General features: G+C 52.2%; 1 protein-coding gene across 2 annotated transcripts in view; it reads left to right on the plus strand.

Annotated features, from left to right (window-relative positions):
- LAMA5 (laminin subunit alpha 5) overlaps nucleotides 1-23,498 on the plus strand; it is a 190,149-nt gene that overhangs the window by 124,521 nt on the left and 42,130 nt on the right. The window contains exons 19-36 of one of the 2 annotated variants that reach the window (XM_075901089.2): nucleotides 234-286; nucleotides 2,014-2,119; nucleotides 2,824-2,923; nucleotides 3,720-3,876; nucleotides 7,071-7,200; nucleotides 11,189-11,331; nucleotides 11,454-11,560; nucleotides 12,456-12,609; nucleotides 13,376-13,536; nucleotides 14,208-14,316; nucleotides 16,227-16,324; nucleotides 16,815-17,016; nucleotides 17,575-17,701; nucleotides 18,713-18,852; nucleotides 19,739-19,854; nucleotides 20,523-20,734; nucleotides 21,916-22,120; nucleotides 23,031-23,175. In XM_075901089.2, the coding sequence (XP_075757204.2) occupies nucleotides 234-286; nucleotides 2,014-2,119; nucleotides 2,824-2,923; nucleotides 3,720-3,876; nucleotides 7,071-7,200; nucleotides 11,189-11,331; nucleotides 11,454-11,560; nucleotides 12,456-12,609; nucleotides 13,376-13,536; nucleotides 14,208-14,316; nucleotides 16,227-16,324; nucleotides 16,815-17,016; nucleotides 17,575-17,701; nucleotides 18,713-18,852; nucleotides 19,739-19,854; nucleotides 20,523-20,734; nucleotides 21,916-22,120; nucleotides 23,031-23,175 (2,465 nt within the window). Of the gene's footprint in view, nucleotides 1-233; nucleotides 287-2,013; nucleotides 2,120-2,823; nucleotides 2,924-3,719; nucleotides 3,877-6,685; nucleotides 6,825-7,070; nucleotides 7,201-11,188; nucleotides 11,332-11,453; nucleotides 11,561-12,455; nucleotides 12,610-13,375; nucleotides 13,537-14,207; nucleotides 14,317-16,226; nucleotides 16,325-16,814; nucleotides 17,017-17,574; nucleotides 17,702-18,712; nucleotides 18,853-19,738; nucleotides 19,855-20,522; nucleotides 20,735-21,915; nucleotides 22,121-23,030; nucleotides 23,176-23,498 lie in introns of both variants that reach the window. The other variant, XM_075901088.2, reaches the window with a different exon arrangement.

Here is a 23,498-nt window from a genome sequence, read left to right on the forward strand (position 1 = left end):
CTTCAACTGGGTCATGAGGAAAAAAGTTTGTCAATTCAACCCTTAGTCTGTGCTACTCTGGATGGTTTCCATCCGTAGCAAAGCTGAGAGCTGGTTTATTTCCTCTTTCCATCCCCTTGGTTTCTGTCATGTCTGGTTTCCTGGGATGCAAGCAATGCTGGTGCCAGTCTGACTGTTTTTAGTAGTCTCTTGATGGCTGGCTTGATTTCTTCCCTCTCTTGTGCTCTCCTCAGGCTGCCAGTGTCATACCAAGGGCACCATCAGTGGAGTCGCAGAGTGCCAACAAGTAAGATAACTCCCAAAGTTCCCTGTGTAGCATTAGCTCCCTTTAGAGTTAGGAAGCTGGAGCTCTCCAAAGCTGGTTCCTACAGCACCAGTCTTGGTTGACATAGCGTCCTGCCCTAACACTGTCTGCACAGAGGTTGCAGCATTGAGTTCTGGGAGCCCTTTGTCAAGCTGAACCTAGAGATCGTTTATCCACAATGACCCCCTTGATCTTCTCCGTCCTACTGATGGGGCACAGCAGCCTGGACTTTGCCTGTGGACCCGGATTTGGAGCCTCCATCAGGATGAAGGAAACATGATGTCAGGTCACTCAGAGAGCTTGCGCTTGGCCTACAAGAACCAGAAGATCCGTACGATTGTTTTGTATTGCAGGGAGCAGCGCCCTGTTGTGTTAGGTGCTGTACAAAAAAAGGCAGTCTTTCCCTGCCCCCAAAGAATTTGCAACCTTACTCGATAATCTACTTAGAAACCAGCCTCGCTGGGAAGCCTTTGACAGCAGCCTTGGTGGCAGACTGGAGAGTTGGTTTTTCAGGGTTGCAGGCGTCCCTTCTCAGTAGCCGTCACGGTCTTTGTAATATCTACAGGGCTGGGGAAACGGAAAGGCCTCTGCATAATGTGGTGGTCTCAGCCACCTCCTGCTGTCCCTGGGCTTGATGAAGACTGGCTTTCCTAGTCTCAATCCCAGGGGAAGACAAGGTTTCCCATTGTCCAGGTAGCTTTTCTTCAGGGATCCTTGCTGAGGCCTTGTCAAGAGTGGGAATTGGAGCCAGTGGTGCTGTTGTGCTCACTCAGCTGCACTAGTGCAAACCCTCGTGTAGGTGTGCTGCGCCTGGGTAAATCACGCTTTGCTCTGGCCACAACCCCTTTTCGTGCCGGGGCCCTGCATCTGAATTGGGAACGGCCCCTGTGCAGTTACATCCCTCGAGGAGGCAAGACCGAATTATCTCCCCATCACTGCTCGTGCGGTGCTAGGTAAAATGGCTTTGTTCTCCTTCGCCTATGCGCCAGTCTCTGGCCAGGGCCAGATTATGACAAACCTTTAGCAGTTTGTAAGGGGAGTTAAGTGCTTCCCTTGTATGTTCACCATGCAGTGAAATAGTCTAACTTCAGTAGTAGTCTGGCCCCATTATAGTGCACTTGACCCTGTTTATTCTGGCAACCTTAGGAAATAGATTAAAGAATTTTCCAGACGGGAGGGTGCTGTGATGACGGGAATGGGGTTGGGGCACTTACCTGTCCTCCCCCTTCCTTCCTTCCGGAGCATTGCACCCCCTGCCGCTCCCAGGCAACAGCCCCACTTCACTATGAGTGCAGAAGGGAAAAGCCACAAGGAAAGCATGTCACTGCACTGCTGTTCCCCCTGCTGGGAGCAGCAGCATGCGAGCTGCTTCCTCCTCCGTACCATGGGTGTTCCTGAATCGGGAAGTTGAAGTGTATGATGTATTGTGTGTATTACGGGAGTGCGTACACGCCCTGCTCCTTGGCCAGGACCTACCCCATTGTGCTAGTGACTGAGCACCCCACAGTCATTACTGGATTTCTCCTCGCAGTGCCCCCTCAGTGCTGTTCCCTCCCTATGCAGGCAGGGAGCTGAGTCACACACTTGCCTAGGGAAGCTCTGACCGGGCTGGAAATTGAACCTAGGTCTCCAGAGCAGCAGGCCCATGCCCTGACCACTGCACCATCCTTCCTCCCATGGGCCACAGACTGACCCTGGCTGTCTCCTAGGGCACTGGACAGTGTTTCTGCAAACCCAGCATCTGCGGCCAGTTCTGCTCCACATGTAAGGATGGATACTTCAACCTGGACCATGCAAATTACTTTGGCTGTCAAGGTGGGTACCGTTCTCTCTCTCGGTGCTCCAGCTGCTGGAAAGCAGGGCAAAGGAGCTGGTGCCCGGAGCAGAGATCTGCGTATCTGGGTTCTGTGGGGCGGGAGCCCTGAGGACTGGAAAGCAAAGCAGGGTGCGACCAGAGAGGCGGGGCTGTTCTACTGAAGGTGATCGTACTAAGCCCCTGATTTTGACCCATTGTACATACCCAGAGTTGATCAGATGAGCCACTTATTCACCTGGTTCCCCTCCCGTCCTTAGTAGCTTGGAAGGGAGAGGGGCTGCCCAGCGTTTACTTCTTGCCTTCGTTTCCCCGTGTTCACATGAGTGCTGGTGGGGAGGGGGGAGCAGCAGTGGCTGCAGCTGCCTGTCGCCCTGTGTAACACTCTCCCGCTCAGTGATGTGCTGTGGGGGGCGGTGCTGGGGATCGCCAGCGAGCAGGGCTGCTGAAGGGGCCCGGGTTTAGAGGCCTGATGGGAGTGAGGAGAGCTCACTAGAAGGCTTTGCAGGCCTGTGTTCTTGGAATAGCTGAGCGTCGCAGTGGAGGGGAAGCTGATCCAAGTGGGGTCCGAGCCAACATGGAAACGGATACAATGGAATAAAAATAGAGCACTGGGCTGCCCCTCCCTTTGGTGCGCAGCGTTGATTCGTGCTATTCGGAGCGCGCTCATGTCCGTGGAATGTAAACACGTGCTTCCTGTCCTCAGGCTGCCGGTGCGACATCGGTGGGTCTATCGGGCTGGCGTGCGAGGCGAGGACTGGAGCCTGTCACTGCAGGCAGAACACCCAAGGCCCAACATGCAACCTGTAAGAGGCCGGCTGTAACTGCCAAGCTTCTTGGCGTGTTCACACTTCGTTCCTTCAGCTGGAGTCTTCTCTGGTACCCCTTCCCCAGCCAGCGTGCGAAGGGCTTAGAACGTGCACGCCTCCCATCCCTTGCCACTGCTACCACGGCTGCGCACCTGCACCCTAGCGCAAGGGTGGGCAATAATTTTTGCAGGGGGCACCACTTAATGAATTTTGGTACATGGACATAGGCCAGCTTCACCCCTGAAAGGAGTGGGGCCTGGGGCAGAAGAGGCAGGGCTGGGGACTAGCCTCTTTCCAGAGTTGTCTGGGGCTGGAGACTTTGAATGAAAAGCACAGTAATGGTTTCCCAGCCCCAAAAGCATCACGGCTCTGGTCCCTGCTGGGATAGCGCCACAACCATGAGCCATTTAAATAGGATCCTGCTGCCTGAACCACCACCTGGAAATTCAGTGGCACGGGCAGCAGCATATAAAGAGAAAGTGGCCACATGCAACCTGTGGGCCGGATCAAAATGTTAGGCCTAGCATCTTCACTCCTCATTGGGGACACTCCTCTTCTGCCCCTTCTGTCCCATAACTGCTGGAAAAAAGTTAACTCTGCTTCGTTTTTTCTCCCCATTCGTGGCATTGATGCAGAGCTAAAAGCTGCAGGCGCCATTCCGTTTGCCGGTGTCTCTCAGGTGTGGGTAGGGGCCTTGCAGGTCGCAGTCACTCGTGGGAGTAGCATGAAGTGGGAGCTTCCCAGGATGGTGGAATCCAGGTTTGTAATTATACCTGTCAACTGTCTGCCCCAGGCCTGCAAGGGACCACTATTTCCCTGACCTCCACCACTTGAAATTTGAGTTGGAAGAAGGTACCACGCTGGATGGCCGGGCTGTTCGCTTCGGCTACAATCCCCTGGAGTTTGAGAATTTCAGCTGGAGAGGATACGCTCAGATGTCTCCCATTCAGGTATGATTTACAGGCCTGGCCCCAGCCTGGGCTCCCCATCGGGACAGGATGCAGGAGGCTAATAATGGGATGCGTTGTAGACACGTGTCTTATTTTAACCCAAAGAGCGTCTCTAAACCCAAGGTCATGTGGTGGCCAAAACAAACAGTGCAGTGTAAATATAGTCTGTTTGCACAGAGATTTCCTGTAGCATTAGGGACAGCCTAGACTGATGATAGGAGATATCCTAATTCAGGAAGCTCTGCTCAGGAGGTCAGGCCAGAGGACCACAGTTGGTCCCTTCTGGCTGTATGATCTATACGTCCTAATCCAGTTACTGGGGAGTCTCTTACAGGACTTTTCTAACCAATGTCTGTGGGTTTTCTTGGAGTCCTTTCACTTGCTCGTCTCTTTCCTGCCGCTCTCTGCGAAAGCTCACCCCAAAAAGGAAGCCACTCCTCCCCCTGTTGCCATACACAGCTTACGCCCTTGGTGGCTGCTTTGCCTGGACTGTTGCTGAGTGTAGATGGTCAGTAGGGGGTGAGGCTGTAACATTTACTGAGTCTGCTCCCTCCAGCTTTTCCCTCAGCGAACCTTTCGTCTGCACGGTCCCTGTCCAAATGTTGAGTGTGTGTCTCTGGCAGGGAAGCTTTTATATACAGCAGCCATACAGAGTTCTCCGCTTGCGCTCTTCACCCGCAGCGAGAATATTCTGTACTTTGCTTTGCTGCTAGCCTGGGCTGGGCTTTCAAAGAGACTGAAGGGAGTTTGGTGCTAGAGTTCCACTGAATTTTGGTGGGAGCTGGCACTTGACTCCTCTGGGCGCCTTTCAGAATCCGAGGCTGAGCAGCCAGAGACTGAATTGTTGACTTTGTTGCTGGCTTGGTTTGGTATCCACTGGCTGCCATAGAGACTCCAATGGGCACTGAAAGCTGCACAGGTGTGTGGCTTTTGTGTAGGCAGCCCCTTTTCCGTGCAAGCTCATTCCAGTGAGTTTAGGACTTTCGCCCTAGAATCTTCTCAGATCCAGCTGTCTTTTAACATCCCTTGCGGGGATTTTTTCTTGAGGGAATGGTTCTTCTTTATCTTGAGGGAATGGTTCTTCTTTATAGCAGCCCGTTTATTGTGCCCATGGCAAACCATCACTAGCCCAAGCAGGTTTATCCAGCTCGCAGACATCCTGTTGTTCCCCAGCTCCCAGGCCAATTAGGGCCTGGGGACGGAGGAACGCACAAAGTCTCCTCCCCGACCAGCAGCGTGTAGCATTTGTCAATCACCAGGGTTGACTAAGTACCACGTGCCCCTTGCAGGGGTCAGAGTCTGGGGGCGGGAGGAGCATGTGAAGTCTCCTCCTGCCCTGCAAGGGGCATGTGATGCTTAATATCAACCACCCTTTGCTGCTCAGTTGGAAGTTGACTCTAAGTATGGCGCCTCTTGCAGGGCGGGGGCAGGGAACGAGAGACTTCCCATGTTTCCCTTGCCCCCAGACTCTGATTGACCTGAGGGCGGGAGGAGCGCACAAAGTCTCCTTCCACCACCAGGACACAGGCGCCTAGAGAACTGCCAGATGTTCTGAACAGCTGGCAGTTCTCTTGAGGGAGAGCAAAGACTTCACATGCTCCCTCCACTCCCAAGCCAATCAGGGTCTGTGGGCGGGGCAGGGCGGAAGTGTCCTGGCCCCGCTCTTTCTGCCCAAAGCCCTGCTCCTTCCGGGGCAGCCCGAGGCCACTACACAAACTTCTGAAGTGGCCCCTGGTCTAAAATTATTGCCCACCCCTGGGTTATGTGCTTTCCCAGGTAGGGATGCTTTCCTGAATCAAGGCCACGTAGTGGCTCTTGAATAAGTGGACACATCCCTTCGTGGTCTCCTCAATCGGTTTTCTAGTTGTTAGCATGTCAAGTATTGGAGAGAACCGGCTGTTTTCCATATGCAGCCTTTCTGCAGGTGTTTGGTGGGTGTGAACCCATGAGCTCCAATACAAATGTCCTTAGAGCCACTCATGGTCTAACTACAGTACAAACCACCAAACCACTGTTACATTAATACAGGTAGAACCTGTCTAGTCCAGCAACCTTGGGACCTGGACCAGAGAATTTGCCGAACCACAGGAGGTCAATATTGTCTAGCAGCATGACCAACACTTCCACTGCTTCCTGGGCTCTTAGAAGACATTTAGGGGTGAATTAGAGCTAAGCAACAGCACAGAACAGTGAGAGCCAGGACTGGTGGCTGTAAAGAAACTTTATTGGACCACAGGAAACTTGGCCACACCCATAAGTGAACATCTGGCTAACTGAAATCATGCCAGACCATGGATGGTGCCAGACTAGAGAGGTTCAACTTGTAATAAAATGAAGACAAACCTTTTGTTAAATTAACTTCTTTGCCTAACTTGGAATGTGCCCCCCCAAATAACCCCTCTTCCAACCAGCGCTCCTCAGCGCTAGGCAGCTTCCACTCAAAAGTTGATGGCTAGGGACACTCTCCAGTTAAACGCTGTGGCTGAGCACCCTTACACGCTTGTGTGAGAGGCTCTCGTGGGTGTTGTCAGGCAGCAGAGCTGCTATTCTAGTGCACAACCTGCCGACCCAGCCTTGGAGAGCGTGGAGGAGGATGAGGATAGGTGAGTGCTTGTGGAGTACACTTAGTAGCACTCATGCAATCTGCCTGCTTCACTCTGTTAAGCTGGGTGGCTTTCATTCCTCCTGCGCTGTGGCATGTTGCTTAGGGAGCAGCACTCGGAGCTGCTGCGCTGGGGCTGCTGGCTGCTGGTGGTGGAGGTGATTTAAGGTGTTGCTCTGCTTCTCTCCCCTTTCTCTCTCCCACCAGCCCAAGGTAGTGGTGACCCTGAGTGTGACCTCCCCCGACCTGTTCCGCATCGTCTTCCGCTACGTCAACCGGGGGCCAGCCAGTGTGGAAGGGAGGGTCTCGATCCTTGAGGAAGGAAAGTTTAATGTTTGTGGCAACTGTAAGTGCGTTTCTCGCTTCTAGACTAACCGAAACAACCCTGCTTTCTGCAGACCACCCCATCCCCCTCCAAAGCGCCTCCTGTTAGGACATTCTGACCTCCGCCAGCGTGCCAGCCGCATTGGCAGCTGCTCCCTGTGTCACGCAGAGGGGAGGGGGACTCGAGAGAGAGGCAGGTAGGCAGGCAGGCAGGCAGGTGCTGCTCTCCCGCAGTGATGTGTGCCCCATGTGCTTTTGCTTTTTGCAGAGTAAAGTCAGAGTCACGGTAGACGTGAAGGAGGCAGAGCTCTATCTCTTCCATGTCATCCTGAGGTATATTAATTCAGGAGCTGCCACTGTGTATGGCAAAATTACAGCTTATCAGCCACGAAGGAGAGGTAAGGATCCCCTGCGTCATTGCCACTTCCTCCCCTCCCCACACAGCCTCTCGTGGCGCTGTTTCCCAAGGACACCGCCAGACAGATTTATCCTGGAACGCCCACTCGGCAGAGCTGAGGGCTGGACTAAGACCGCACTTGCCCTATGTAACAAGCCAATGCCACAGCGATCCCCAGCCATGGCCTCAAGCACTGCAGGGAGCACACTTGTCTACTCATCCAGCGTGGGAGAAGGTGGCATAAGGTTTGGAGGAGGCTTTGCTGCCTGGTGCCCCTGAAGAGATGCTCCTAAAAGCTCTTGTACAGTCCGAGAGAAGTAGCTAGTCATCTACGTTGGACCACGCAGCTGAAACCAGCATCTGAACTTCAGCATCTGGACCTGGGGCTTATTCTTCAGGTCCCATCTTTCACTGCCGGTTGGCAAATAAAGCATCGGGATGTGCAGGAGGGCGATGTACTTCACCTGTGTTTGCGTTGCCGGCAGCTGCCTTCTCCTAATGTCAGGCACATCCCCTTGTGTTTTAAATCCAGAGGCAGAGCCAGGGGCAGCAGGAGACCAGGCCTGCCTTCCTGAGTCGTAAGGATGTGGCGGAAGAGCCTGGGTTTTGGCCTTTGGGAAGTGCCAGGTGGCCTAGGCTGACAGGTGCTTAATAGGGGTTCCCGTTACATTTTGGCAGCCGCTGTAAGCTAGTTGCACTGGCTCCTCTAACCTGTCATGTGCAGGCATGGAAAAGAAGAGCCAACAGAGACAACCTGAAAGGCTCAGAGTCCTATGTTTTGTATGCACCAGAAATCAGCAATTTTGTGGGCAAGAGCACACAGGGACCGATTTTTGCAGACGAGAATAAAAGGGTTTCAACCCCCTTCTAACTAGCATGTCCAGGCCTGCACATCCACCCTGTCGCTAATGCCTCCCCTTGGCTAGAACAGGAGAGGGGAATCGGAGGCGTGTGCCTGTCATTGGCTTTCTCTTTTCTGGCACCTCAGGGGCCCATCGGCTTTTCCCTTGGGCTGCTCTCCAATCAGCAGCTTTCACTTTTCTGACAGCTCATGCCCCAGGAGCAGGTGAGCTTTTCCAGGCCTCATGCGAGTGCCCATTTTCCTAGAGCTCTTTACCTCGCCAGAGCTGCCCACTGACCGAGCCCCTCTGCTCCTCTCCCGTCCCCACAATGCACAGACCCTGCCTTTGTGGGGTGATTTTCCCTCAGGCAGGATGAATTGGCAAGTGCCTGGGAGGAGCTATCTGTAGTCTGAGACAGCAGACACTTGAAGAGTACCTGGGCATTTCCTCTGGCCCCCCTGCACGCTCAAGCTTGGGGTTCAAAACCTGTCAGACACATGGCAGCATGCAGCGCTGTCATCCCAGGATTTCAGCCTGCCAAGGACAGATTGTGTCCCTCCTGGGAAAGTTCCGTAGGCCTGCATAGATACCGACTGCTTTTTATGGGATGGTTCAACAAACCCCATGGGAAAGTCCCTTTCTATCCATGTCTGTAGGCTGATTTTCCCCAAGGAATGACTTGGAACCGAGTCACGCTTATTTTTCCCCTTCTCCATCCGGGCATGGGCAGAAGTGGGCAAAGTGACACCTGGTTTCTGCAGTGTGGTAAGTGCTCAGCCTGATGAAGAAGAGAAGCAGTAAAATCCAACCTTTGTTTGCAGCCATCATTATGCATTCACTTTTCTGAAGGGTGGCTCTGTTACCACTTGAATGCCACATGTTTTTTCTGGGGAAATTGTGTCTGCAGATTTTTCATATGTGGGATCTCCAGTGACCACATGCAAAGTGCATTGACTGGCACAGGTGAGTTCATCTGTCTGTGCAGTGGAGTTCTTGAGTCGCCAAGCAGATGGACAGTTGCAGTCGCTATAAAGGATAATTTGAGACCCTTCCACAATCTACCGTGAAAACCAGCAAGCTTCAAGGCTACAAAGCCAGCTGCAGTGTTTCTTCCTCAGGAGAACTAACCCAGGCTGGTAGTTCTCGCAGTAACCCTGCAGGAGAACAGCGCTGCACCTGCCCTGACATGTCTTCCCGTCTGCTCTCATGCTGCCAAACCCAGCTTTGCAAATCCAGTGCAACATCATCCTCCATGTGAGCTGCGTTCCACCTGTGCTCATTCGTTGACAGCAGAGTTCTGTTTCAAGGCGCGAGGTTAGGGGTGGCTGGTGCTGTCCTGTTTGGTACCTTCAGGAGGTTTCCCAGTCTAAGAGTTAAAAGGCAAGGTACAAAACGGGTCTTCCCTGCCACTGAATTGTCGTGTGTCCTGGAACAAACCTCTGTATTTCAGCTTGTATAATGCTTCCCCTCCGGAAGCAGGGTCCTTAATTCTCTGTTGATGGAGTGGTCTGAGATCCTGGGATGAAAGGTGACATTGAATAGAAAATATTATTTATTTGGAGCTGCTGGGCTGGCACAGAAGAGAATGTTGCTTTAACTTGTCAAGTGAACAGCTGGAAGATATCTGCAGGGCCTGACCTACCCAGATGTTGCTTTAAAGAGAGGAAAAAAGTGGTTGGATAATGCTACAACCAGTGATGCTTCTACACGAGGAAGTTGAGAAGGCTCATCCACTTCTTTGCTGCTGACCGGTGTAATTTGATCAGCACAGCTCAGGAAGGAATACGTCTGGCCTGCTGTATAATGTTTTGGTTTCCCCCCCTTCTTTGGAAGTTTCAAGTGTTTGCTAATGCAGGAGGCATATTCCCAGCCTGATGGACCAATGACAGCAGCCCCTTTGCTCAGCCTCGTAGTGTCCAAAACATTGAGCCTCCTTTGCTATGTGTGGAAGAGGCTGCAGATGTTAAGACCCCAGGCCTTAGAAGCAAGCTAGTCCCTTGCAGTATTCTGTTTGGCAAGCATTTAACCCTTTCATTCCCTGACAATGTAGGGCATGCCTTTCAGAAGGGACATAGCCTCTTTGGTGGGTGTAATTTTCGCACATACCCCATTTTGCTACTGCTCTTCTCCCCCCCCCATTTGAAAAAAATTCTAGTGGTTAGAGATGGAAATTCTGAGCTGTGCCCTCACAAAGGCACCTCTCACATGCCTTCCTATCCTCAGTTAGCGGTGCTGCACTCGAGGTCTGTGATCCAGGGATCTAGGGGCGAATCTGGAGAGTTAATGTGCTAGCTGCACACTAGATGCAGCCGAACAGCTGTAGCAGTAGCATGCCTCTTCGCCCTGCCGTGGCCTGCCCCTGCTGTGTGCTGTGCTGTAAATGTTCTACATGCAGGTAGGCAGAGGAGCAAGCATGTGAAATTCGCAGCCTCCTGCTTCAGCTCATCTGCCCCTCATGCAGACCAGCGTATCTGCTCCATTTAGTGTGTTTAAGAAACAACAACTCTGGATCTGTAAAATAGCTAGAGGTCGTTCTGACGCTAGGTGCTGTACAGTGATCCCACTGAAAGTTAATTGACTTAAAAAGGAAATAGAGGGTCAGTTTAGCCAAAACATTTTCAGTGGGAGAAGGATGGGGCCCGAAGTCCAGGTGAATACTGTTGCATTAAATTGCCTCCCTCTCCCCCAGCTCCAACGGCAGAATGTCTGATGCTGTGGTTGGTGGGGAAAGGCTGGAGGGTTTCAGAGTCTGCAGCACGACATATTATCTACCATGTGGAATTTTTTGGACTGATTTTTGTCATTTGTCGTTGCATCATTTCGTAGCACAAAAGTTCTCTTAGTCTCTAGCTGTGGAGTGCAGTTGGGGATGGGCTATTCAGCGCTTGATGAGAGCTGCAGTAGGGCAGTCAGCGATTTGTTCACCGAGCAGATTCTGCTGGGCTGGGAGGGACGTGTACTTCCATCATTGTCTGATGTGGGTGCGGCTGTGAGAGATTAAGCCAAGTTCTCCCCTAGCCACATTTAGAGAGTCACTTCCCTGACTGTATCCTTCACATTTGCTGCCTGTTGTACAGTATGTCCTCAGAGCCACCTCAGCTAGGGCCCCTCGCACACCCTCACAAGCTCTTGTCCTTCCTTCCACAGGTACTGAACAGACCAAGCAGATTGTGTTCGCTCCCAGCACTGAGCCGGCTTTTGTCACCGTCCCTCAGAACAACTTCGGGGAGCCCTTTGTGCTGAACCCCAGCGTGTGGTCTCTGATCGTTGAGGCAGAGGGCATACTGCTGGTAAGGCCCTATCCTTTCTCCTCCCTCCCCTACGATACACTCTGGCCATTCCACAAGCAACACACTCAAAGTTTTCCCCCTTCTTTTCTCCTCCTCCTCACCCCCCCTCGCCCTCGTTCCAGGACTACCTGGTTTTGCTCCCCAGCTCATACTATGAGGCACCTGTACTGCAGCTGAAGGTCACAGAACCATGTACCTACAGCCCAGCTCCTGAGCAAGCTGGTCAGAAGTAAGGAGCACCATTCCTCTTTGTCTGGGAACTGTGTTGCTTGGGGTCTGCCAGTGCCCTTAACCCTCTGGTCGTAATGCAACTGTTGACTGCCTCCTTCTGTGCAGGGCTGCATTCCCAGTCACTGCGGGGGAGGCACCTTCGCCAGGTTGGGGTTGGCCTTAGGCTGTTGGAAGAAGTCAGCCACAGCAGCTAAGGACCCCTGTGGTGCCTCTCGCCTGTTGGTCAGGCCAGTGGAGGGTGTTGCATTGGCAAGCATCCGCAGGCTCTGGGATGGGGGCGGCTGGGTGGAGAGAGGCTTTGATTGTGACAATGGAACATAATAAGCAGGGGCAGCGCAGGTTCGAGGCTGGATGGCTTCCTCTACCTATTGGCAGGTCCTCACACAGTCTCAGTGAGCACACCATAGGATACGGAGTGGGGGTTGCATGGCCGGGGGGATGCCTAGGTCATTGCATTGCTCCAAGTCTTAGTACTGGGCACGCTGTCCCATTCCCCTCTAGGTGACTGGTGCAGACATAGTCTTGGTCAGTAGCAATTGGCCCGCTACTGACATGAAACAAACTGCCAGCCTCTTCCATTCCTAATGGGCAGGTGTCTGTATTTTATACACCAAGTTCCCCCATGAGGCCTCTATGAGGACTGCCAGCCAGGGCTGCATGGCCTATGGAGACTGATTTCCCTGTCTGTCCCCAGAAGTGGTCCCTCCCTGTCAGATCCGAGGCACTTGAACAACACATCAGGGCAGTGCAGTGGGGATACTTTCACTGCCGCAGTCAATGCAACAGAAACTCTTGCTCCACCCAAGGCCAGGATGTTCTCATGAGCAGCAGAGCTGGCTAGACAAGACAATATTAACAACAGAGCTTCACCAGTTCTTTCCTAATGCTTCTAGCTGCCTCTTGTACAAGTACCTGTCTGTGGACGGCTTCCCTTCCGTGTCGGGAGGAGACATAGTGTGCCGGCAGGACAATAGCTTACCCAGGCCCTGCCCCACCGTGCAACTCACCCCGTCGCACCCGCAAATGGCACAGTGCAGCGGCAGTGATGTGAGTAGCTCATTTATTTCACCCTTTGAGAAGGAGCTGCAGTCCTTGGAGAGACCTAGTACTTTCAATGTACTGGGACAGCTATTCCAGAAACTCACCCAAGCAGCCCCCAGCTGCTCACCAAGCTGCTTGGGGGAGCATGTGTCTGTGCTCACCCATGCAGTCACCTCTGTGCTTTCTGCACTGGGTGTGTAAATGGGGGGAGGGTTGTGGGTGTGCTCGTTGCCCTAGTGTTTTAACACTTGACCCAGTGCCTTCTTAGCCTGCCCAGACCCCAAAGTCTGAGCACCTAAAGCCACATCTTCACTAAGTGGAAGATCACGCTGCCATAATTGATCTTTCAGAGTTCTATTTAATTAGTCTAGTTAAGACTCGCTGAATCAAACTCAGAGAGCACCCCTGCTGGTATTCCTAGTATTCCTGGTCGTGCAAGAAGTAAGGGAAGCCAGTGGAAGAGTTTGTGCCCATTGGCCTCCTGCTGTGAGGATGGTGGGGAAACACAAAACAAGGTTCGCTAACTCCAGCTCCATCATTAACATAGCTGGAGTGGCGTATCTTGCTTCGATGCTCCCTATGAGTGTAGACCTGGCCTAAGCATCTCACTGATGCAGCCCCAGTGGGGGATATATGGGGGTGTGCACCCACTGAGAGAGGTCCATGGAGAGCCTTGGGTCAGGAAGAGGAAAGCCCGTGCATGGCATCCATAACCTGTGCGTGCAGCAGGGGGAGGCTGGTGAGATGCAGCGTGTCCCTGTTACATTCCTAGGTGGAGATCCAACTGCAGCTCGCCGTTCCCCAGCCTGGGAGATACGTGCTGTTGGTGGAGTACGCCAACAGGGATGCTGTGCAGACAGCCAGCGTAACGCTGAGCTCCCTGCAGTTGGCCGCTCAGCAGGGGTCCTTCACCTTCCACACATGTGACTACAGGTACGAAGCCAGAGCTGAGCAAGACTGAGCAAAGGGGTGGGTGAAGTGAACACAGTAACGTCCCTCTCCTGCATTGCATACACAGGCGCCGACATGCTTCTGTTGAGTTGCTTCCTGCATTATTGCACTAACGTTTGTATCCAGCCTGGTACCTCGGAATGAGGCGGGCGCATATGTCAGGGCATCACCCCCCATGGGAGCGTGTTGTCGCCCCCATTTGATAGCACGGAAAGTGGGGTGCAGGCAGCCCCGACCTTCAGAGCCCCTTTTGTGCACACTTACTGCAGCGCTTGCACATGTGATGCTTGCTTATGTCCTGTGCTTTCCTAGTTCTGAAAATCTGGGCCTACGTGATTCAACAGGAATCCCAAAGAGGGAGAATGGCTGGAAGTAGAAGCTGAGACCTGAACCTGCGTCGCCTGTGCCAAGCACTAGACAGAAAGCCTTGTCTGGGAACTGCTGTCCTGTTTGACATCAAACTGTGACCTTAGCTTAGGAAACAAAGGCTTGGGATATCCTTAGGAAATGCGCTCTTGTGATGAGCCAAAGCAGGCCTTAAAAGACTTACCTCAGCTCTATATAAATATCTTTGAGAGTGTATATCTGGCAAGACAAGAAATGAATTATGGCCCTGCCCGGGGCCATCCTTGAGTTCTGTTTTTGTCTTTCAGTTTCCTTTGCCGTGGGATAGTCTTAGATTCACAGAATCGCTTGGCAGCTTTTGAACTTACCACAGAGGGAACCGTTCAGTTCACTGCAGATCAAGCCCGCTTCTTTCTGGTAAGGCCTTGCTAGGAAGGACAGCTGTGAGGTCGTCAGTACGTGGCGTAAGGGGAGGTCTGAAAATTAACCTGGAGATTAGGGTGATGTTAGATCAGTTACAGTGTGGAACTCTGTCTATATCATGAGCAATTTGATGTGGTAGGCTTCTGGCTGGGAGAAGAGGTGGCAGGTCAGCCATGTGGTAAAAAAATGTATCCTGAAAACTTGGGAGTGGAGGAGAGAGGAATTGTCTCTTGCAGAACTCTCTTAGGGGATCTTTCTGCACCATGATGGTAAATCTCCATTCTGTCTCATCATAGCATGTACGGCCACTTTCCGGAGCATGGAGGAATTCAGTGTAAACGTTAGGCCTTAAGTGACCCTAAAGGTTTGTGTACACGGTGAATGTGCAGCAAATTGGGCTGTAAATCTCCAGAGTACTAGCTCGCTTTGCACTGACCCTATGGATGCTCCTGCTGCTCACTGAAGGTTCTCTGTGCTTTGATAGTGATGGGTCAAAGTGTACTGCAGAATTGCACAGCAGCAGAGAGTGCATGGCTGGCTAGTGGACTGTAGAGTCTCATGCTGGATTGCTACACACTAAGGCTCTGTGCACAACCCTGAGTCAGGAAAGCCTTTGGCATGTAAGTCCCATTGACATTCAGTAACACTTAGTCCCATTTTCAAAAGAGGAGCTTAAGTGTCTTTGAAAGCCAGTAGATCTTAGTGCCTTCTGAAAATGGATTTTAGTCACTTCAGAGCTAAACGTCATACATTGAATTACCCTGTATTCTGCACTGGGGGCCAACATGCTCTGATGAGCTACTATGAAAGGGGACATACTGTCACAGTCACTTCTGAAAATGGAATGCAAGCTCTAAACCTGTGATTTTCAAGCAAAGGTACGCATACTCCTGGGAGTTCAGAGAGGCCTTCCCATGGGTACCTCAGCTCATTTAGATATTTGCCTAGTTTTACAACAAGCTACATAAAAAGTACTAGTGAAGTCAGTACTAACTACAACTTCATCCAGATAATGACTTGCTTATACTGTTCTACATACTACACGTGGATCTTATAATAGTCATTGTCCAATTGGTTTATTTTATAATTATATGGTAAATGAGAAAGTAAGCAATTTTTGGTAATATCATGTGGTAATGTTTGTCATCTTATGTCTGATTTTTGTCAGTAAGTATTTAAGTGAAGTGAAACTTAGAGGTACACAAGACTCTCAGACTAGGGATGTAAGCGACTAATCAACTAGTCAACTTTGCTTATCGGATAGCTGACACACTAGTTGACTAGTTGCTTCCCCCCCCCCCCTTGCTCCCTCTATCTGAAAGAGGCAGCAAAGAGGAGGAGGTCCTGGGGGAAGCCGGCTTAAAAGCAGGTACCCCCTAGCTGGAGAAGAGAGTGCAGGCACGCGGCGGCAGCGTTCCACCTTTGAACTGTACAAGAGACTCTGCTGGGGCTCTCCACATTTCAAAGCAGAAGCGCTGCATGTAGCCTGGGGCCAGCGGGGGACTCAGTCACAGGCTCCAGGCAGCATTTCAAAGGCAGAACACAGCTTTGAAATGGTGGGTGATTTTTTGCTACATTTCAAAGCGGAAGCACCCTTATCGAATAGTCGATGGAAATTCCATTGACTAATCAAAAAACCTAATTTTAACTTCCCTATCTCAGACTCCTGAAAGGAGTACAGTAGTCTGGAAAGGTTGAATCCCATTGCTCTAAGTCACCTAGCGGCATATCAAAGTCTTGCCTTAGAGCAACTGAATTCATCCACCAAACAAGGGTCCCTACAGTGAAGTGTCTGAGGGGATCTTTAGAGGTTTGGGCTTTTAGGGGAAAGGAGCAAATCTAGGCTCCAAATAGCAGAAAGTTTCATTTAACCCATGTCTTCTCTTTCCTTCCTGGGGCTGTAGTATAAAGTGTACCTGATACCTTATGGACAATTCACCATGGAATTGGTTGAGCCGAAGGTTCACTGCATCAGCCTCCATGGAGCCTTCTCCCCCTCCAGGTAACGGGTGCAGGATTTCTCTGAGCACTTGACCTAGGAGAATGAATATTATCCTCCTTGTAAAGATGGAGGCACAGAGAGGCGAAGGGACCTGCCCACTTGACCTGTGGCAAAGTGGGGACTAGAACCCAGCTCTCCAGTGCAGTGTTCTCCCCTCCAGACCAGATGGCCTCCCTTGTGGGAATATACTCTGCTTTGCGCCAGTGAAATAGCCTTTCTGAGACTTCTCACATGCAGACACAGCAGTTCAGTGTGTCCGAATTCCTACTCTCATTCACCACTTACTGCTGGGGTAGCCGTACCGGATTCCCCTCCCTTCAGTGCTACGTATGGTAAAGGCCCCCGAGAATCCCTGTAAGGGATCCTTCCTTACCACACATGCTTTGTACCCCAGATCGATATTCTGGAAGAGTCTCTCTCCTGCCCAGCTCGTAGCTCTGTCTTGCCACTGCCAGCAATCCCATGGGTTGTGTTTCTCCCTCTACTGCAGTAGTTCCTGCATCCCGTCAAGGTTTCTGAAGCTCTCTCAGTCCATTGTCCTGGAAGAAGGGCAGGTTTTGGCGCTCCCTCCAGACTTTCCCTTGACTCAGACCTTCACCGTGGTTCCAGCTGGCTCCCCAGCTGAGCCTGCGCCTCGGCCTCCGACCACAGTGGACCCCTCAGCAGAGCTCATTCTCCTGCAGCCTTCCCAGGTACTGCAGCCAGCCAGGAGCAGGGTTGGGCTTTTCCTCTCCATGGCAATGAGACCTCATCAGGTGGCTGCTCTGAATGTGTGGAAATGCTCTGTGCAAGGCTCAGCTAAACAGCAGAGCAAGTCCATCCACGCGAGGGCATCAGTGGCTTCCCCTTCCATCTTCGTTAACCATAGCACAGCCAGCCCTGCTCTTATCAGGGCTTCTCCAGTGCTTTCATTGGATGGATCTCTTTGTAATCCACATGGACCCTTCTCCCTACCCTGTCTTGCTCCAGTTCTCAGAGTCCCCTTCTACAAGTTCCCAGGGAAGGCTCCATGGATGACAGCCGGAGAGCCACTGCCTTAGAGTAACCAGGCTTGGGGGTGTGGGAAGGTGGAGGGGCTAACTGTGAATGTCACATACACAAGGGAGACTAGCCCCCCAGGGTGCTGAGCATGGGAACCACTCTCCTACTGGCGTGTTTAAATGATCTTGCTGCATTGCACTGGGCGGGGATTGCACTGGACGAGGCATGTCTGTTAACCCTGATTTCTTTGCTCCTGTCTTTTGGGCCAGGCTGCCATTCTGTTTAACAGCCAGATCCAGACACTGGGCCGCTATGCTTTCATCGTGCACTATTACCAGCCCAACCACCCCACGTTCCCTGTGGAAGTGTTCATCAATGGGGGGCGGATTTGGCAAGGTGAGCAGAGTTGGGAGTAGGGCGCCTGCAAATGAGGGACATGGGGAAGGCGATTGGAAAGCTTCTTTTGTCGTGGATCGCTTGGAGGTTCCTGGAGGAAGGCGGAGAGTCAAGGATATCCAAAGGTCCCTGTCAGCAGCTGCATTGGAATTGCCCCAAAGGGCATGGTCCCTTTTGTCTTGAACATCTGTAAGACTATGAATCTAGCTGTTCCATTGGATCTCTGTAAAACGTATCTGTTTTTCCCCTGTGTGCTGGCTGCAGCGAAGGGCAGAGCCAATGGACACTGGCGCTTTCAGTTACTGCAGCAGAGTCTAGGAAGGGGAAACGAAGCTGTTCCCAGTGGGGTGTACAAAGCGAGGCAGAGGCTACCTAGACACTCCTAGACCTGCCTTGGAGATGCTGATCTCCTGTGTGTCCCATTTGCTTCAGCGCGAGCTGCGTGGGCTCAGCTATAAAGGGAGGGACATAACTGCAAATTTCCTTGGGCCGCAGACAGAGGCCCCCTGGGGGTGGAGATGGTTTCCAGCTGCATACTGCGTCCCTTTTCTACCGCCAAGAAGCATTGATTTTACAAAGTCCAGGGCAGAGGGGAAGGTTTGCACTAGGGTTTTGCAAGCTACTTTACCCCACCATGGAACAGCAAATGAGTGGTGCTCACACCTATAAACCCATCACACACTGGACAGGCTTTTACAGAACTCAGCTCTTTCCCTGGTAGCTGCCTTCACTCCTCTTCCTGTGTTTCTCCACTCAGACCACAAAGCCCTGAGGCTGAACCACACCTCAGAACATGGCAGCAGTGACTTGCAGGCCCTTGGTTGCCTCCCCAGCTGGCTGAGTCAGGGTCTGAGACACGAGTACCATGAAATGGGCCATTCAGGGGAGAGTTGGTGTGTGCTCCAACTCACAGCTTGGCTGCCTTGGTATTGTGCTGGGTGAACTCAAATGGCACAATCTGGGTTCAGTTGGGGGCTGCTGGTGGGTTGACATCTGGTTTTGGCTTTTCAGGTCAGGCCAAAGCCACTTTCTGCCCACATGGATACGGCTGCCGGAGCATAGTGGTTTCCGAGAACCAGATCGTCCTGGACGTTACAGATAACGAGCTGACTGTGATTGTTCGGGTGCCGGCAGGCAGGCAGCTGTGGCTGGTAAGTTGAGAGCTGAAAGGCCCCCAACTCGTAGGACGTGGTTCCATCCCAGTGACAGCAATAAGAGCAGAGCTGTAACTGTGAATTTCCAGGGCATCTGCAGTAAGGTAGTGCCAGCGAACATTTCATGTCCTTTCCCAATTTCAGAGCCACCCTGCTAATGGCCAGTGTCAGGAAATGTAGAGGGCAGGCTCGGTGTAACGGGCGACAGCCCCTACTAATTATATTATGATGTTGCCTCCCTTAATGAGCAACTTGGTTAGTAGAGAAGGGAAGATACTGAGCTTAAGCAAGCTGCTTCAGCCTGGGAAGGCCAGGAGGAAATTCCCTTCCTACCTAAGATGTAGCTTTGGTGCACTAACGTGATCCTATTTTGCATTTTTGCACAACTGGTTTCATTCACTCTTGTGTTAATACTTTGCACTTGCACCATCTCTTTCATCCAAGGGTCTCTAGCCACAGAGGCAGGTAAGCATTACTATCCCAATGGTCCAGATGGGGAAACTAAGACCCAGAGCCCTTAAAGGATTCACCAGAAGCCACAAAGCAAATCAGTAGCTGAGCTAGAAACCGAACTCTGCTGTCCTAACTCTGTCTCCTAGGCATACCACCCTTGGTGGGTCTTTTGCCTGCCTCAGTCACATCGAGTTTTGGCTGGAGCCCTGTGGCAAGATGCTGGGCCACAAGAACGGAGTGTCTTTTCAAAAGACAAGCGGTTTGAAGCGTTGCTCCATATCCCAGCTGGTGAAGGGCTAAGAATTGGTGCATGTGCAGGCAGCTGTGTGAGTGGAGTGGCTGCATGTGGTTCTCTTTGGCTTACCTAAGCTACTACTGGGAGGAAGCACTGACCCCTCGGGTGTGGTTGTTGTTTTGTGTATTGCTGCAGGATTACATCCTTGTGGTACCCGAAGACAGCTACAGCTCCCACTACCTGCTCGAGGAACCCTTGGACAAATCCTATGACTTTATCAGCAGCTGTGGAGTCAATAGTTTCTACATCCAGTGAGAGCCTTGGTTTTCATGTGCCGCTGTGCTTCTGCCCAGTGGCTTTGTATTCTTTATGAAACAGAAATAGTAGCGTATAGGCCATTCCTGGGGAAAGGCATCCGGCTAGGAAGCTGGAATTGTCTGCTTTAATTGTTTCCCTTCGCGGCCACGCCCAGCTATTCAGTAAATACCTGTGCTGGGTTTTCAGTAGCTGGGTTTTGCTTTGCACAGATTCACTCTGATTTGACATGATTTGATCCAGGGACCCTGGGGGATTTAAATGACAACGCCCAGTTTAATATTGGTTAAAACTGTGGTTTTTAACTGAAGCAGACGGAGTCGCCTTTCCTGGTATCAAAAGGAGCATTCACAGACCCTTAATGTCCTAAAATAGCATCTAAAGCTGCACAGTGCTGAGTTCCCCTGACTCCTGCTGACTTCAGTAGTAGTTGCGGGTGCCTAGATACACTCGTGAGCAGCCTCCAGAGCAGCTGGGAAGGGAGTGGTGGGGTTGGGAGTGCCCTGGTGCCTACAGGCATCTCATTTAAACCAAGTCTCTTCTATGAAGATTTGTCATCCCTTGGGAGCCTCAAGTGTCTTTGCCTTTAGCAGGGGCAATCAGCCCTGAGGATGCTCTGAGGGGAATGTGAGCCCAGCCCCGGAACTTCTCCCTTTCTTTTCAGTCCCACCACGTCGACCAAGTTCTGCAGGGACTCAGCCATCTCGCTCTCTCTGTTCTACAACAACGGAGCCCAGCCCTGCCGCTGCCACGAGGCAGGAGCCATCAGGGGCCAGTGCGAGCTCTTTGGCGGGCAGTGTCCCTGCAAATCCCACGTCATCGGCCGAGAGTGTTCCCGGTGTGCCACCGGGTACTGGGGCTTCCCCAACTGCCGGCGTGAGTTACCCACTCTGTGTTTTCAGAGCCTCCGTGCTGAGGGGTTTGGCTGCTGGGGGCCGGATGCTTGTCCTGTAGGCCTTGAGAATGGCTGACAAGGATAACCTGGTTTTCTGCCTCTTCATGGGAGTCGAAGCCCAGGAGAGTTATCCTGTGAAGTTGGTATTGAGGGGACGGGGCAGGGCAGGAGTTACATTGACGATCATGGCATCATTGACGTGCTCTGGAAGTGTGCACGTTAAAGGTCTTTCCCACAGGCACTTCTCCAGCACCATTCCTCTCACTTCACCCAAGGTTCCCGATAGATTTAGCAATGTGCAGTCTGCCTCACCCCTACTTTGGTAGTCCCGTGGGTTGTTAAGCTGGGTTTCACTGTGGTATTTATGGATGCTTGTTTCTTGCCAGCCTCCAGCCTGGCCTCTGGTTTCCCACACCCACTTACGCAGTTGGCAACTCCACATCCCTGTGCTCATGCAAATTCCAAGTCTGGGAATAAATGTGGTCCCAATTCTCTGCCCACCCCTGGTGATTGTCACCATTTAGATAAACAAAACCAGACGCCCCCACGTCTTCCAGCTTTGCATTCCAGTTGGTCCCAGCCCAGCCCGTTATTGGGACATGCCTCAGGTGGGGCACATAATCTCCTTGTCTGGCACCCTGTGCAATGCAGGCCTGTTGTCATGAGGCAGAGGAGCCGTCTGCTCTGCCCCCTCCTGAGCCAGCCTCGCTGTCCCTTGTGCGCAGGACTCCTCTTAGACTCCCGAGCAGGGGAATCAAGTGGCACAGCTGCTCCTCTGTGTGCTGTCTCCCTTCCCTTTCAGTGCGTTGGTCTGGCAACCCGCGCCAGCCTGCCCCGCCATAGTCACTGAGCAGGTGTCTCCTCAGAACTGATGACTTTGGTTTTTGTTGGCCCTCATAAAACCCTGTTCCCAAGCTCTGTGACACACAGAGAGAAGCCCTTTGCCGTCACCTGTTGGCCTCTGACTGGATCCCACTGGCTTTGGACACTGGTGTCTGAACAGGCAGGGCCAGGGTGCTGGTGTGAGGCTGGCTGCAACGCCAGCCTTTGGGACATTCGGGCAGGCAGATGGGCAGAGGACAAGCTCCCCAGCACTCGCTTTCGCCACTTTGCAACCGTGGCCTGGCTGGGGCTCTGTTTCATCATCTTCCTTTCCCCTTAGCTTGTGACTGTGGCACCCGTCTGTGCGACGAAGTGACGGGGCAATGCATCTGCCCGCCGCATACCATCAAGCCTGAGTGTATTGTCTGTGAACCGCAGACCTTTGGCTGCCACCCCTTGATTGGCTGTGAGGGTTGCAACTGTTCTCGCACGGGGGTCCAAGAACTGGCGGAGCCAGGGTGTGATGTGGACAGCGGCCAGTGCAGGTGAGGAGCAATGACAGGGCCATGGTCTCTGTGGCAAAGCTCCGACCATGTGCCGTGGGTCCTGCGCCTCTAGGTGATTATTACGTGCTTCAGAGGCTCGCTGTGACCTGCCACGCTGCCTCTTAGCCTTTCTAGAGGCCAGAGTAACAGCTTACGGAGCCAGTCTCATAACCGGCAAAGTGAAAGGATTGGGAGGAGACCCCTCTGTAATCCTGGCCTGCTTTCCAGGAGCAGACTTTTTAGTAGTAGAATCTGAGCCCGCCCATTACTCCAGGTTCCAGCTCAGGGACCCTAGGTAGTGGCAACGAACAGGTTTTTTCCTCTAGCCCCAAAACATCAGCCATTTCCCCAAACACTCCCCTAGTACTTTCTCCCTGGTACCTGAGTGAATTTTGCCACAAACACTTTTTCCTTTCTCAGTTCTCAGCAACACACTTCTTCCTTTCAGTCCTTCACTCTTCTCCTTCCCCCTCCCTTACCTGAGGGGAAACCTATTAAAGTAACCCAGCAGGCCTTAATTGCTTGCAGGTGTCTGATTAGCTGCTTCAGGCTAGCTTTTAATTAGCCTCAGGTGCCTGTCTGCCTTTATTACATAGCAGCAGTCTCTGGAAGTTTATTTAGGAACCAGAAAAGCATTCCCTCCACCAAATTATTGTAGCCAGCTGCCCTAGTTCTGTCACGTTCCATAGAGGATGTGTCCTGGCAGCAGCACTGGAATCATTGGCTTAGACATCTGGTATTATGGAGCGCCATGGGGTACGTTAGCAGGCTGGGATGTGAGGGAATGTAATAACCCTCCAGTATCAGTGTTGTATTCCAGGATTTTAGAGCATCAGAGCTACTCTCATTGGAATTAGAGGTAAGGAAAAGGCCAAGTACCATAATTCCATTGCTGCTGTGTCCCATCTAGGTGCAAACCCAATATCATAGGACGGCGGTGTGACATCTGCTCCCCTGGCTACTACCAGTACCCGTACTGCCGGAGGTGCGACTGTCACGAGGCAGGGACAGAAGTGAGCGTGTGTGATCCTGTCACTGGGCAATGTCACTGCAAGGTCAGTCTAGTCGCCACACTCACCGGTGATGCTTGTCTAGCTAATGGATTCTCCTGCTCCGTCAGCGTGGCTCATTTGGCCCGTGGAAGAGAGGGTGTGGCGAGAGGGAGATCAGGTGGTGCCTAGCACATGGCATCCTGCATTCTGGGCAGGAAATGCCCTTTGGCTTCATGGCACTGAGCTTTGAGGCAAGAGCCCCTGTCGGCTGCAGAGATCAGTATGCACGTGTCAGCAATGATAAGGCCTCTGGCTGTAGCACCCTAGAGAGTGCTTTGGTGACCAGATGGCAACCTGCTCCTCTGTGTGTTGCATGCAGCCCCGGA

This window comes from Pelodiscus sinensis, chromosome 17, assembly GCF_052426305.1.
Source record: "Pelodiscus sinensis isolate ZL-2025 chromosome 17, ASM5242630v1, whole genome shotgun sequence".
Classification (NCBI taxonomy): Eukaryota; Metazoa; Chordata; order Testudines; family Trionychidae; genus Pelodiscus; species Pelodiscus sinensis.